The 16,107-nt window shown below is 43.6% G+C and overlaps 1 protein-coding gene across 7 annotated transcripts in view; it reads left to right on the top strand.

The window, feature by feature from the left end:
* PKP4 (plakophilin 4) overlaps positions 1 to 16,107 on the top strand; it is a 247,002-nt gene that overhangs the window by 68,003 nt on the left and 162,892 nt on the right. For 6 of the 7 annotated variants that reach the window (XM_083154013.1, XM_083154010.1, XM_083154007.1 and 3 more), the window contains exon 2: positions 11,748 to 11,881. In XM_083154013.1, the coding sequence (XP_083010139.1) occupies positions 11,753 to 11,881 (129 nt within the window). In that variant the 5' untranslated portion in view covers positions 11,748 to 11,752. Of the gene's footprint in view, positions 1 to 11,745; positions 11,882 to 16,107 lie in introns of those variants that run through there. The other variant, XM_083154012.1, reaches the window with a different exon arrangement.

Below are 16,107 nucleotides of genomic sequence, written 5' to 3'. Positions count from 1 at the left end.
AAAATGTGTGTAAAATCTCCCTGTGTGTATGGCCCATTAGTCACTTTTTTGTGTGTGTGTGTTTTGCTTTGGTTAAGATTTAGTCAGTGGGTCTCCATTTTAATCTAATTCAGGGATCGGAACCTTCGGCCCTCCAGCTGTTGTTGAACTGCACATCCCAGCATGCCCTGCTACAATTTCTGCTATTTGGCCATACTAAAACTGTTGCAGGGCATGCTGGGATGTGTAGTTCAACAACAGCTAGAGGGTTACCATTTACTAAAGTGTAATAATTGATTTAATCTTTATTTTATTTTATCAAACGCTATTTCCATTGTTAATCTTGTTCTCCATCTGACTTCAACAGTCTTCCTAACTGCAGGCCAGCGATCAATCAGTGTCTCCTGCACAGCAGTATTAATGGAAAATGTCAGTGAGGAAAGGGAAGAGTTGAATTTCCTCATTTTATTTTGAGTGTAAATATTCTTCTGTTGGGGGAGGGTGCTGTGACTTTGGCTCGGTTGCAGTGTGTGGCTTATCTTGGATAATTACAGAGCAGAAACTCCAGTTTTATTCCTGAGGTGTGGTCGGGGCCTCAGAATCCAAGGGGTTTAAAATAAATTCCGCTTATATGCTGTTGGCAAGTCTCGGTAACAAACGTTATCACGGCAGCACGCGCCTGGGGGTGTAAGCTTGCATTGTGGTGACTGCTGCATGCAGTGCACTATTTCTAAGCTAAGGTTTATATAGGTTTGCATCGCCCGCTGGAAAGATCTAATAACTAACTTCTATTGAGGCTTCCAAATGTCTAAAGTCTGCTTGCTTACAACATTTTAAATGTGTGGGAGTCCAAACATCTGCAGGTCTGCAAGCCATCTGCTAAACATCCACAACTTCTGTGGCTTTGCATTACTTTGCAGCACAGACCTATTGCTCACACCTTCTACACTGGAAGCAGTTGTTTCTTTCTGACTTATTGCAGGTGAAGGACATTGAAAAATAGGAGCCTTCCTTTATTAAGCTAGGCACACACTGGGCCAGATGCACTAAGTTTCAAAAGTGATGAAATGGAGAGTGATAATTAACCAGCCAATCGGCTCCTGTCTGACATTGTTCAAAAACAATCTGTGACATGACAGACAGGAGCTGATTGGCTGGTTGTTTATCACTATCCATTTTATTTTAGGAAGGACATCTTAAATATTAAGCTACTAAGATGAGATATTTGTTTGCAACCTTTTTCAGGAGTTTTTAAGCCATTGAGTGGGTAATACTTCAGCATATACACCTATAAAATGATCCGCCTGACTAGCCAAATTAAAGTGATTGGTCTGATAGGGGCATAGATGTGAATAGTATGTCAACAGTCATTGTAGAGAACGCCTTGGCCTTATGGGACCTACACACATAGCGAGTTGCTGAATGTTCTGAACGATGCTAGATTGCTCAGTGTTCTGAGCGCACAGCAATGTGACGGCACTGTGTGCTGAGGCTCTGTCAGGGCCAGGGTTCTCCGGCGAGAACATTGGCCCTGACTGGCGATTAACTAGATTTATCCAGCATGCTGCATATTAATCACCGGGGCTTTAGTGACGCGTAGGGTAGTACATTGCTATTTCTATGGCCCTTACACATGGAGCAATGTAGGGGCGTATTTTCTAAATGTTCTAGTCAGATCGCTTAGAAAATGCCTGGAAATCACTGTGTGTGTAGGCCTCATTAGACTGGTAGACCCTTCCCACAGATATCTGATTTCCTCCATGTAGTACATATCTCTTTATTACATGAAACTGTAATGTATCTGGTGTGACATTCTAATGCAGTCATTTGAAACACAAACTGATTTACAGCTATTCATTCTTCCTCAGGCTGGAAAAGATACATTGTATTGCCACAATATCAGGCATCTGATGTCTATTACCTCATGAACTTGTAGACTATATAGTCTCAGATTACCCCAATTCTCAACAAATCCACCCAAATCTCATCCTAACCCTTTGTTCCATGCTCATGTGTCAACCCTGTCTGTCTATTCCTTTCACTTAGAATGTAAGTACTTAAGAGCAGGGCCCTCTTCCCTCGTTTGCTTTCCCTTCTCTTACTTAAACAATTTTCTACTCCGTATTCCCTTCAATGGCACCAAATCCCGTGGTTTTCTGCTGCCCTGACTTCTTCTGATGCAGCAATATTTATGTACCCTGTGCTTGTCCTATATCAGAGATGGGGAACCTTCAGCCCTCTGGCTGTTGTTGAACTACACGTCCCAGCATGCCCTGCAACAGGTTTGCATAGCCAAATAGCAAAACTGTAGCAGGGCATGCTGGGATGTATAGTTCCACAACAGCTGGAGGGCTGAAGGTTCCCCATGCCTGTCCTATATGCTCTTCAGCTGTAAAGTCACTGTTTCCTGTTATTTGTTTATGTACAAAGTAATAGGGCGCTGTTTATCCATTGTGGCACCATATAAATAACTGTTCTCCGTGTGTTTGGAGGGGTGTGGGGGGGGGTCGCCATACAAACAACTTCCTGGTTAGCATACCGATGACTTATCATTTAGTATTTGTATTTAGTGTTCATTCCTTTGATAAATGTACGAAGAACCAGTTTTTTTTGTGACAGGCATTTTGTGGTCTGTACTTGGTTCCCTTAAGGTTGATGGTATGAAATTCTTTATCCGAAACTATTTAAAAGGCTTAATACATAAGAGGTGGGGACAAGGCGTAGTATTGTTAAATATCTATGTAAAAGGTGTTTGTTTAATTGCAGTAATGACCCAATTGATTTGCGATTGAAGGTGCATGGACCACACTAAGCTACAACACTGTATAGTGTGCAGTTTCAGCCCCACCTGCTTGGTCACAGAATGATTTTCTACTCTACCGGTGCACCTACATAAACTCCATAGCATGACAACCATGACAGGCTGACAGCAGAGAAGTGAAGCCGCACGCTCTACAGAAGGATAGGAATATATAGCGACTGTCTGTGCTCTTCGTGATACAATATAGATTGGAAATGGATAACCTCTCATGAAATGGAAGAAAATTATCAGTAGAGCTGTGCGGTGTTGGCTGGGTTCTGCTTCCAAACTGGAACAATTATGAAATGTACTATTTCTACTGCGCTTTGCCTTGTGAGTGCTACAGTCAGCAGGAATACCACACGGGTTTACCTTCTATTTTTTAATTAATTTTAGCATCTTTTATACCCCTTTCACATCGCACTTTTAAAACGGTATATTGCCGTTTTTTTTCCATTTTAAAACGTTTCAGGCTGCAATGTGAAAGTGCCAGAGTTGATTTAACGGTCAAAGTTAACCGGTATTTCAACACGGTTAAAAAGCAAAGTCCTACACGTTTTAAAGCCGTTTCTTTTGGCAGTTTGAACAGCTCTATTTCAATGGCTTTAAACGTGTCCCTTGAGGGTTAAATGGGTTGAATATTTGAATGGTATTAAATGATTTTACCTGCAATGTGAAAGGTCTCAAGGCTCTGACCTGTTTTAAAAGTCCCATTTAAGAATACCGTGTCATTACCCATTTCTGCAATGTGAAAGCAGTATTAATGTGTTTAATACAGTCCACATCTGCCACACAGATGCTGCAGGGTCCGTTTACTTACCTGTAGAACAATCAAACCTTGAGATACAAACATTGCGGCTATTACCGTTTATAAATGCTCCTGTACGTTAAGAACATAGCGCTTAGCTAGTCTTGACACAAAAGGTCAGGTGGTAAAATCTTGTTTGTTTGCAATGACATTAATTGCTCTCCTATTGTTCTCTGCTGGACACTGTTGCAGGAAAGGGCATTACACTGCGGGCATCTTCAGCAGCTGCAGGCTTTCTTACTACACATGGGATTGTTTATTATTATTATTTTGAACATGGTGCAAACTGCATAAATTTGCTGAAACCATAGAAACCCATCAGTTTTTAGCATTGGTCAATTAGTTGATTGCGAACAGCAATTTTGTCCATCATATGCCTTATAGTTTTAGTTGTAGTTGCCTCACTGTAAATAAATGCTCTTATATTTATTGTGCATAAAACATCATCCTCAACAGTTCAGGTTTTAAGAATAGGCATACTTGAGCACAGATGACCTATTAACAGTTATTTAGGTTTTTAACTATCTATACCAGGGGTGGGGAACCTCAGTGTGCGGCCCCCGTAGCCGGTCTGAGTGGCCCGCCCGGCATCTTTGCCAGGAGTCCAGTACAGAGGTTGGTAGTTCTAGTGAGATTCCTCTTAATTAACAGCAGCTGGAGACTGTGAGTCCTATTCAGCGGCAGCCGCCGGAGCGTGGGGCGGCTGCAGCAGGACAATTACTTATGGCCCACAAAGGGTTTTTTCCCCATACAAATGGCCCTTGGCACAAAAGTTTTTCCCCACCCCTGATCTATACTCAAGCATGATAGCACTTAAACCTGGACTATGAGTGTTCCTTGAGGACCAATGTTGGGAAACACTGCCCGATGTTTAATGTGTGTCCGCTTTTCCACAACCATCTTTTTGTCCAATAAAGTCCATGTAGATACTCAATAGCTGCCAACTGCCACAGTTACAGTGGCATTTAGTCACCACCTACATTGCCATAATGTGTGCACCTGAACATCAGAGAACATTGAATCCCCACCCCCATGGTCTCCATAATGTTCTATATACTGTAGTTTGTTTTGTAGGGGTTACATGTAACTGTTCTATTATGTTATTAATAATAATAGCTGGAATGACGTTGGTACGTTTGTGTACGTTTGTGTACATTTGTGGGAAACCTATTGCTTAATATCTATCCTTTTTTTTTTTTTTCATTTCTGCGGCTGCTGTGTGGGTTATTGTTTTGTGTATATAGTTAGTAATTAGAGCAGAAAAGTGTTTATACTTGTGACTTTTCATGTGGGTCCCGTGGTTTCCTCTTGCGGTGGAAAGCCCGAGTTACCCAGGACTTATTTTAGTTTTGATTTTAAAGTGACTCATTGTATTTCCTTCTGGAAATATTTCAGTCCCTATGAATTACTAGTTTCTCATTTGGGTCTAGAATAAAGCAACTTGTATAAGATCAGTGCCCTTCATATGCAAGAAAATGCATTCTAGCAGCTGATAAATTGGGCATGTGGGGTGCTGCATGCTTTTTGGGGAGATATAACACACAGAAAGACGGGTGAAGAACTAATCGGCTTCTTGTCATCATTTGAATGAATAGACTTGATAAATGATAGAGAGGTAAGATGAATACTGTTGCACTTGTCAAAGTGCAATACAAAGGTTGGTGCATTTCCCCTAGAGACGGAGTCAGACCCATTTGGATGGGCTGTGAATTTGCAGCGTGTCCATAAACAAACAACCGGGTATATGCACGGTACGCAGTGCGGGAGCCGTCCGTCCGAAGGCAGCCAGCAAAGCTTAGTCGTGGCTGGTTGCTTGTTGGGTGGTTTACATCCTGTGGGGGGGGGGGGGGGGGTTGTGTAACGCAACATTTTCTGGGTGTTGCCCTGCCATTGGGAGGGAGGGCCACTGATGTCCACAGCAGCCTCCTCCTCCCCACAGCCTTCGCAGCGCCAAGTGAGCTAAGCGTACTCTGTGATACCAGCATGGGAAAAATCATTAGCTGGTGAGTAATTTCCCCCGTGTGCACAGCTGCAAACACTGGGGATTTTACGTCCGCTGCTGATAAGCTGCATCATGCGCCGGCTTATTGAGGCTAATTCGGTATCCCTCTGGCGAGACAATTACCTGCAAGCAACAACTGTAAATAACTGGATACCACCCATATGGGTGGCAAGGCTATGTCCCATTGTGTGTGATGAGACCTTGCTTTATACCCTTTGCGGTGTGAAACCCAACAAAATTGTGGGAGGCCTCGCAATGCCCCATTGAGGCCCTGTGTATAGGCTTTATGGTGTGCCTTTTTTTAGGGTGTGTCTTTGCCACCGCAGCCCTCCGCTGAGTTCCCTGCACTCGTGGGATTGTTAGTTACAACAGAGCTGTATCTGACATGATACCAGTAGTGTTCACTTTTGCTGTGAAACTTAGTGGCAGATTTATTAAGCCTGGTGAAGTGATACAGTGGCTGGTGACGATGCACCAGCCAATCAGCTCCTTACTGTCAAGTTACATACTGGGTCAATGGATGATGCGTTATCACCGGACACTTTATCTCTTCACCAGGCCTAGTAACTCTGCCCCATAGTATTAAGTAATAAAATATCAAATTTATATGATACCCCTTTCACACAGAAAATTACATCCGAGTGAAGCGGTTCCACCTGGGAATTTTATTAAATACACGGGTCCTTTTTCTGTGTGAAAGGCTCGATTCGGATCTTAAACTCCGGCTCTCCGACCTACCAAAGACCAGGGTCGGTTATCCGGAATTTAAGATCCACATTGACCTTTTCAGGAGAAAACCCAGTGTAATAGAGCAAATCTACGATTCTAAATTTAAGACACGGAGATTTGCTCTCCTGTGTGAAAGGGGGGTCAGACAGCGGCAGCCGAATAACCCGGCATTTCAAAAGCCGGGTAATTGCCACTAATTACCAGGTTATTCGGCCGCCGCTGTCTGAAAGCAGTGTTAGTGGCATACATAACCTTTCTATGTACATTGAGGATTTTGCACAAAGCGGAGTGTTAAGTGTTTAAGGCAAATGATCCCCTTGGAAAGTGCAGGTTTTATGTGTTAATGATATTCCAGAAATATTACACCTATGGGTTTACAACTTAACTTGAGGGAACGATTTGCCAGTTTACATAACAGTTGGCGATTAGCGTAGAGAATAGGTGTCGCAGATGAAGCGCGGTATAAGGTGAATGTTTCTGTGTATTAAAATAAATAGTAGGTGATTTGTCAAATTAATCAGCCGAATAACTCCTGTAATTGCTGTGGAGGTTGTGGGGGAGTTCAAATGTGCGATTGTGTGTCTTCAGGACGTCTGCGGGCTCGTGATTTGCAGGGTTCCACGGTCTAGCTATTTTTGTAGATAAGTTCTTTTCAGGCACAGTTATTGCTACATACCAATGAAGTGATTATTATACATGCAGCCAATGCAGTGTCATATGTTTGTGCTGCTTTATGACCATTTTCTAGTTATGACAGTATTTTCACATTAAAGTGAAAGTCCATTTACAGCCATCATTAATTTCTATTTGTTTCCCTGTTAAAACAAATGAAAACCGTTTTGAGATACAGAAGTGTTACGCAGTTTTGGCTCCTTCGTTTAGCTTCAGATGTGTTTTTGTCTAGATAGATAATTGAGGGATTGATTCAGTTAGGAGCAAGTGGGGTCCTGTGAGCCGTTTTCATGGTAAAATTTGTCGCCTGAGACTCCATTTGCAATTCAATTCCAAATTGGCATTGCATTTTATCAGCACATTCCGGTGAAAAGGCAGGGATAGTATTTTTATTTTAATGCAATGATACTACATGGTTGTCTATTCTATTCTCATGACTTACTACTTTCAGACCAAAGCAGGGTAGAAAAATTTGAGTTATTGCATGAATTGGACCTGGGTCACCGCTCCTATTCCATTTTCACCCTGCTCTTTGCTCCAGGGTCATTCCCAGGTCAGCCCCTTTTATACACACACAAACACACCATGTGTGCAACGTTGACACTCCTTTTAAGTAGGACCTGGGAATAACCCTTGTAGGGAGTAGGGTCAGTGTCCCGGCATTTGAACTCAGTAGACTCTTTTTACACAGGGAATGGACCCGGATTGACTCGGCTTGCCTTGTCAATGTCTTCAGTCCGAATCTGTAGGAATGTGGTATTTGGTACCACTTTTGGGGGGGTTTCAGGATGATTTCCGCGTGTTCATATCCTTCTGCAAAACTACTTTTTGAAGAAAAAAACGTACAAATGGTATCTCAAATCGGCACTCACCTTTCCTAGTTTTGGGGTGCCCTATGGCTTGTGACCACATTGTTTAATAGCTATGTTTATTGTAATCACTTTGAGCGATAGTGTTAGGACCTGCAGAAAAGTGGGGTCCCGTGAAGGGGGCTGCAGGCTTAAATGCATTGATCAATTCATGAACTAAATCTCCACTATTAATATCAGTTAATTTAGTGAGTGCAGAAGTATATACAATATTTGTATATACTTAAAAATAAGTTTATTGCTTAAGCATTTAAACAATGTCCCATCCCTATTACCTTTGTGTTGCGCTTCATTCGCATATTTGCATATATGATGTCCCAGCTTTCACCTTGAGTGACACTAATCCTGGGTTCAGTGACAGTGCCGCATGGATAATCTGGCCTACATCAAGAGCTGCATGTGTGCCCCCCCCCCCCCCCCCCCCCATAAAATCCCAGCACATGTCACTAGAACCTCAACTTCTTACATAATGCTCCATTCGGACCCCCACAAGATGCCCCCAGATGCCACCTGCTGTTCAGAAGTAGCTGCTGCAAACTAATTACATGTTGGGCATAGAGCACTAAGTTCTACTAAAACAATAACAATATGTACTAGTCATCCTCAGCTACATTAGACATTTTGTAGGCTATAAACAGACCACAATAAATCCATCCAGCATTCTGTGCAAGAACAATTATCTTGTGTGTTTTGAAAGCCTTCCAAACATGAGTCAGTTCCGGGTTTACAGACAGCCAGTAGTCTGGAGAACTACCTAGCAGATGCCGCCAGTATGTAGTTATAGCTGCTCACCTGATCCCCTCCCTTCGTCTAACTAAAACTTCATCATAGATACTACCACGTGATTGGTGTATTCCCCACCTGCTGTAATTCCATAATCATATTACTGCAATTTTCTGCTGTAGGATAATCCCCATACACACTAGACAAGAATGTAAAAGATCTATCAGAAAGGCCCTTTTGAGCGATATCTTTTACTTACTTGTCTAGTAGTTAACGACCCCACTCCTCCACATCTGCTGAACATGTAGGCCAATTTTGGCTATAGAGGTTGAGTATCCCTTATCCCAGATATGTTATCTAAATTTTTCCAAAACCATAGTTTCCAAAATGTTGTTTTTTTCTTCTAAAAGCACTGCTGGGGGACATGCTATGTAACTGGCACTACTGGGGGGGCATGATATGTAACTGGCACTACTGGGGGGGCATGATATGTAACTGGCACTACTGGGGGGGCATGATATGTAACTGGCACTACTGGGGGGGCATGATATGTAACTGGCACTACTGGGGGGGCATGATATGTAACTAGCGCTACTGGGGACATTATATGTAACTGGCGCTACTGGGGGACATGATATGTAACTGGCGCTACTGTGGGACATGATATGTAACTGGCGCTATGGGGACATGATCTGTAACTGGCGCTACTGGGGGACATGATCTGTAACTGGCACTACTGGGGGACATGATCTGTAACTGGCACTAAATATGTGGAAGTAACGTATTGCTTAACATATAAATTCAGTGTTTGAGATAGAACACAAACTTTATTTCATGCACAAATACATTATATTTGTGTGTATTTCATGTGTTTGTACAACATAAATGCAAGATACCTCATTGAAATATAAAAATATTCTTAAATACAAAATAATCCCTTAACCAAAATGCTTCTGGTCCTGCATTTTGGATATAGGATACTCAACCTTTATAGCCAACAACTTGCATGTTCAGCGGGTCCCGGTGACGTCACTAAATGATATTGTTCAATGTGTATGCTTAATATTGCCTGCTGGACACACTGCCCATATAGCTCACAGCATATTGGCTAGTGTGTATGGTGCTTTAGAACACACTTATAGTATACAGTCCTGTGCATCTTTTGTGTGTAGTATATTTGTTTTTGGCGTTTAAACAATGTAGGATATGTATTATTTGAAAATCAATGGCTCTGTATAATGAGTTGTACAAGTTCTGTAAGTTGACATTCTAGGTACAATTTGAATTCATGATGTGGTGGTTGCAGATGGGTTGCAAGGCTTAAGGAAATACCAGTAGGCGCCTTATGCACACAATTATGACAATTTATTAAATGAACACATAATAACAAAATCAATTAATAAAATTAATTAAACACGAATAACATACACATCGATATCAATAAAATAAAAATAAAAATAATAATAAAAATAGAAATAAAAAAGAAATAAATTAGAAATAAAAAAGAATTATTATTATTTTTATTTTTATTTTATTGATATCGATGTGTATGTTATTCGTGTTTAATTAATTTTATTAATTGATTTTGTTATTATGTGTTCATTTAATAAATTGTCATAATTGTGTGCATAAGGCGCCTACTGGTATTTCCTTCTTCCTGTACACTTTTTTGGGGGCGGCATCCCCCTCCCAGAGGGCAGCCATTTGCACACAGTACTCAAACTTTGGCCCATAGCGCTCAAAATATATTGTATTTGGGTTGCAAGGCTTCCCTGCACTCAGTCAGTGATGCCACTGACATGGATGGAATCTCTTAAGGCCCACTTACATTTGTCCGACTTGTCATAACGACAAGTCGGACCCGATTGTCCCAGCAGCTCCCCGGGAGGGATCACATGCGATGGCACTTCATGTGCCAAGTTTTGCATGTGATAAATCGCATGCGATTTATCACATGCAACTCCCGGGGAGCTGCAGGGACAATGGGAGCGGGGGACAGCTGCGGGGATATGCCCGCAACCACAGAGCGGGCGGGGGGGGGGGGGCACAGGGAGCCTGGCAAGAAGCCGCTGGGCAAGGAGCAGGGGGGTGGGGGGGGCGGCGGCGCAGAGCACCAGGGAGCCGGGCAGGAGAAGACGATGCAGCAGCACCGCGAGTGGCACGAGCAGCAGAGCACTTCCAAAAGAAGAAATTCCCCATACAAATGCATAGCAAGCCATTGATTGGCTGAGACCTCTCTCAGCCAATGAGCGATTGGCTGAGAGAGGTCTCAGTCAATCGCTGATTGGCTGAGAGAGGTCTCAGCCAATGATTAGCTGCCTATGCGTTTGTATGGGCTTTTTTTTTTTGGAAGTGCTGCTGCTGCAGCGTCTTCTCCTGCCCAGCTCCCTGGTACTCTGCGCCGCCCCCCCTGCTCCCGCTGATGCTGCCCGGCTCCCTGCACCTGATCCCTCTGCTCTGGTACGTCCCCTGTTGCGGGGGAGCACGGCTCCGGGCAGCACATAAGATTTAGCAAATTTTATGTGCAGCCCGTCCGACCTCCCGTCTCCGATCCGATGCACACGGGGCCGCGCATCGGGTCGGAGGGGATGTCTCCATATGCGATTTGGGACGATTTCACTGCCCGATTCATCCGAATCGGGCGAAATCGTGCCCAAATCGCATAATGTAAGGGGGCCTTTATCCTGTATAAACCAAATTACCTCCCAGCACTCATAACAGCAGACAATAACATTCTTTCTTCTAACAGATATGTGTTTTTTTGTTCCTAGTCTCTATCCTTTTTAACAGTTCCATGAATAGCCCGCTTTCCCTGTTGATTTGCTGATTGCTCTGCTTGCTGAGTAAGTGACAGGACGAGTTTCAACAACCAGCGGAAATTTGCAAAGTACAGTGAGATAGTTTACATGCAGGCAACGCCCAGAACCAATTCACGATAATCCAGGAAAGCCTGGTATTGAAGGATTTCGGACAGGTAGAAACACAGTAGTGCATGGCGATTGCTCCAGTTGTATACATGCTAGGGCTTCCAGGGGGAGCTGGGGAAGTGACTCATTAAAATAACAGCAAGGTGACGGCAAAAACATAATGCACTCAACGTTTTTCTGTATTCATCATGCACGCAGTTCTGGCTAATTTAATGGGCATTTTTCTGTGTTTGTTTAGGTGCCATGCCAGCTCCTGAGCAGAACACCATGATGGAGGATGGGCTGCAAAAAGCCCCCCAGGAAGCTCCACCCAACACAAGCATGGAACCAGAATCCACGGCTACGAACATTTTAGCATCTGTAAAAGAACAGGTAAATGCTCATGTAGTTACTCCGCAGTAATATGTACAGAGTATGACATGAAAAAAACTAGAGTCCTTTTCATTAGTTATATAAAGTTTATCGTTGTATGTAAAATGGCCTGGGCAGAATACAAAGGTCTGCCTGCCCTTCTTCCCGGCTGCAAAGTCATAACTCGGTGTCTTCGCTCTGCAGACGTGTGTAGTGTCTCCTGGGTGAGTGCCCCCTATACAGAGACTCCACCCATGGTGGTGATCGCATGAGCAGGTGAGAACTTAACACACTTAAAGGGGATGCAGTTATAATGCCGCCAGTCGGAATCCCGGCGTTCAAAATCCTGACACTTTCTCCCTCTATGGGTGTCCACAACACCCATAGAGGGAGAATAAATTAGTGTGCCGAGCATAAGGAGGCACCGGTCCCGCTGCGTGGTGAACGCAGCGATCCTGCAAGGAGGGGGGGGGGGGGGTTTGATAGGTTCTGGTTGATAGGTCTACAGTGTCTAGATAGACAGTCAGTAGGTCTATCCCAAAAGGTCGACCAGATCCAAAGGTCAACTAGAAAAAACTAGACATGAAAAAAATGACACCCATTGATACCCCAAAAGATAATTCCGTTCTACCTTCTCATGTGTCTACCTTTTTCATGTCGACATTTTGACCCTGACGACCTATTGCATTTCTGTATATTGCATGTCCACCTTTTGAGCCTGTCGACCTTTGGGCCCTATCGAACTATTGCTTTTCGACCATTTAGGGTAGACCTATTGCATTTTGACCTTGTAGGGTTGAACTACGGGCTGTCTCTAATAATCTGCAGCCCGTCTTTATATGGGTCACTTCTGTCTCTCTAAATCAGGCTACAAATCATGTTGGAATGACTTCTGTTTACATTATTGGGCTTCAAAGGCAAATGTGGTCAAATGTGTAATTCCATGTACCATTAGCTATTCTGCTTGTGAATGGTTTGTGCTTTAGGGTGTAATCCTCGCAGTCAATTTACATATTGGATCTGATTGGCTGGTGCGTTATATCACCTTTCTTTATGGGGATAGATACCACTACTCCCAGCTAAATAGATTTACCCCCTACTTCCTGTTAATCACTTTGCTAGAAAATCACTGCTTCCACCATCCATCACACATCACCTATTATTCTTTCTATACAGTTGTCATTATACAGTTATACATACTGTAGCTGCAGCAAACATTTAAGTGAGCGTGGTCACACCTCTGCCTGTGTACTCTGACCTCCTGACACATGTCATCATGCTAAGATACTACAGTCAGCAAGTCCTGGAACTGATATCTGTAGGGATCAGTGGACAGTGAGTCAGACATGAGGTCATTGTCTTTTTGTATTTAGGAGAGATTTATATGTGCTGACATCACATCCTCTGCCGCCTGGTTACAGCAAGCACTAAGCCCATTCTTACACTATCTTTTATCACGTTTCAACTGGTTGCTATGATGTGCGGAAGATTGGAAATAAAGAGTTTATAGACGGGGAAGTTTTCTTTTCTTTTGCTATGCTCATTGTCTATACCTATATATCTATTATTTATTTATTAAAAGTTTCTTATATAGCGCACACATATTCCGCAGCGCTTTACAGAGAATATTTGAACATTCACATCAGTCCCTGCCCCAGTGGAGCTTACACTCTAGATTCCCTACCACATGTACACGCTCACACATTCATTCTAGGGTTAACTTGCTGGGAGCCAATTGACCTACCAGTATGTTTTTGGATTGTGGGAGGAAACCTGAGTACCCGCAGGAAACCCACACAAGCACAGGGAGAATATACAAACTCTGCACAGTTAAAGCCTTGGTGGGAATCGAACCCATGACCTCAGCGCTGTGAGGCAGTAATGCTAACCACTACACCATCCGCACTGATATATATGGAGGGATAAATATTAGGGATGTTTTTGAATAAAGTGCATGTACTTGTTTGGGTAGAGCTGAGCCGCAGCTGATCTAATAATGTCCTGACTGTTTCTGCTCAATGCTCCAAAGTCTGAGCTGCTCAATGGACAAGCTCCACTATACCCCCATTGTGCATTGTAGTACAAGAATGATTTGCACTCTTCTGAGTTTGTTTTAGCCAGCAGCATTAAGGAAACAAACTGCGGCTTCTGCCAAGACCGAGTCCCGTAGTAGAATAACGGAGGTTTGCTGGTATTCTTGGTTTTCACCCACACAATGGTTTTAGTATCATTTCTATGAAAAGATTGACTGTTCCTACTAAGAATCTGTGTGCTAATTGAAAAATGGCCTGCTGTAACTGTGTTGAATCATGCTTTCAGAAAACCACAGCAATGATTTAAAGGAACATACACGTGCAAGGTTAGGTGTAGGCCATATATACGCAAACATTGATGGGTGTGTAAGTGACACCACTTGTTCCATGTACAGTATTTCTCATTTGTTTTTCCCAGAGGATTGTGTTAGTAGATGTGCAGATCCTTTAACCATACAATTCTATATCATACTTTTTAACTTTTTCTGATCTCATGGTTAAAGTATTGAGAAAAGGGTTTGGCAGAAGGGGCAGCTGCCTTAAGTGCGTAACCAGCTTCGGCGTCTGATGCGTACCAGTATTTACAGGGTGTGAGCAGCACTTTTGACGGCCTGAATGCTCATCTGCAATACTTATGTATTTTAGTCTTTGTGCCCACCACACACACCCCAAGGATTAGATTTTGCAACAAGGGGCATTTGGAAGAGCAGACACGCCGCTCTCAGCAGAGGAGGTGAGCGTTGTGTCAGTGTTGTGGGGAGCGAGATACGGCTGGAAGAGAATTGAGCAGTGTGTCAACTCCTCCAGTCGCATCCTGTCCCCCGCCGCTCTCGGCGGAGAATTGGACTTCAACAGCTTGGCAGCGCGGCATAAGGGCAGGGCGGTGTTAAAAGAACCGGTCAAGGTGCAGCACCCTGCAAAACAAAGCTAGAGTGAACAGGATCAGTTATTTATAAGGTGCACATATATTCTGCAGCGAATATTTGAATATTCACATTAGTCTATAATTCCCTACCAAGACAGGCACACAGACATTCTAGGGGTTAATTTGTTAGGAGCCAATTAACCAAGCACAGGGAGACAATGCAAACTCCACACAGTTAGCGCCATGGTGGGAATCAAACCCATGACCTTAGTGCTGTGAGGCAGTAATGCTAACCATTACACCGTCCATGCTGCCTGTAAATCAATTGCGGTTTTTGTGACCTTAAATGTGCATGCCTTATACTAAAATACTAAGTGGGGGAGCTGGCAGGTGTAAAACCTCATACCGGCAGCAGAACCCAATGCATTTATACCCAGCCTGTGTTCTAGCATATCACACCACCTCCTACACAGTTGTAACAGTCGCAGCCTCCGGTGATGTGATGGGGAAACAATAGAAGTCTCCTGGCACATTGCCCTCATACACACCTTGTCATTCTAGTATACTGTTGCTTGGTTTCGCCCAAGGCAGTGTGCTCTATAGTTGTGTGCTGTTCTCCCTGGTTATCAGATCACTGAGAGGGTTATGGAGGTGTGGTTCTGTGTACATAACAGCACAGGGAAATATATATCTCTTAACCTGTGTTCTCTACATGCCGGTGCCAGTTGTATTGGTTTCGGCTACTGGTAACCTATGGACCATCAGCCCCTATTAGTCAGTGTGCATATATGGCAAGTCACATGAAGACCTATCTCCTTTTGCCCCTGTACACCTGACTGAGTTAATGTGAAGTCAGTGTTCAGGAGTTTATGTTCATTGTTTTTATTTAGAACACATGATAGAAGTTGCCCTGTACTGTGATCCTTGTGTCTAGGAGTTACCCAGGGCTGTTCATTGTAACACACACCACATACTGTATACTCTAATTTCCCTTTCAGACATATGACCTGGGAATTTTCCTTATTAGTCCCTGAACATTCTCTTCTGCAACCTGGGATTTTGGGGCATGCCTGAAAGGGCTATAGGTGCTATTCAAATGCGTCTCCGGGCTCGGGGGTCAGCGAAGTAACAGAGTGTCGTCTCCCCTCCCACACCCCCCACCCCACCCAATTCCTCACGTTAAGTAACTTGGGGGGAGCGGGTGGATGCAGCGGATGGGTGTTGTGCAGGGCGGTGAGGTGCCGGAGGAGGCACAGCTTAAGTGGTGCCGGGAGCGGGCTGCAAGAGGGTTCCGGCGGCTTTGTTGGTACAGCAGTGTGGCCTGAGCAGCGTGACCTATGACCTAATCA

This window comes from Crinia signifera, chromosome 7 (genome assembly GCF_055691185.1).
Source record: "Crinia signifera chromosome 7, ASM5569118v1, whole genome shotgun sequence".
NCBI classification, from domain to species: domain Eukaryota; kingdom Metazoa; phylum Chordata; class Amphibia; order Anura; family Myobatrachidae; genus Crinia; species Crinia signifera.
The sequence above is the reverse complement of the archived record's forward strand: the minus strand, read 5'-3'. Positions and strand labels throughout refer to the sequence as shown.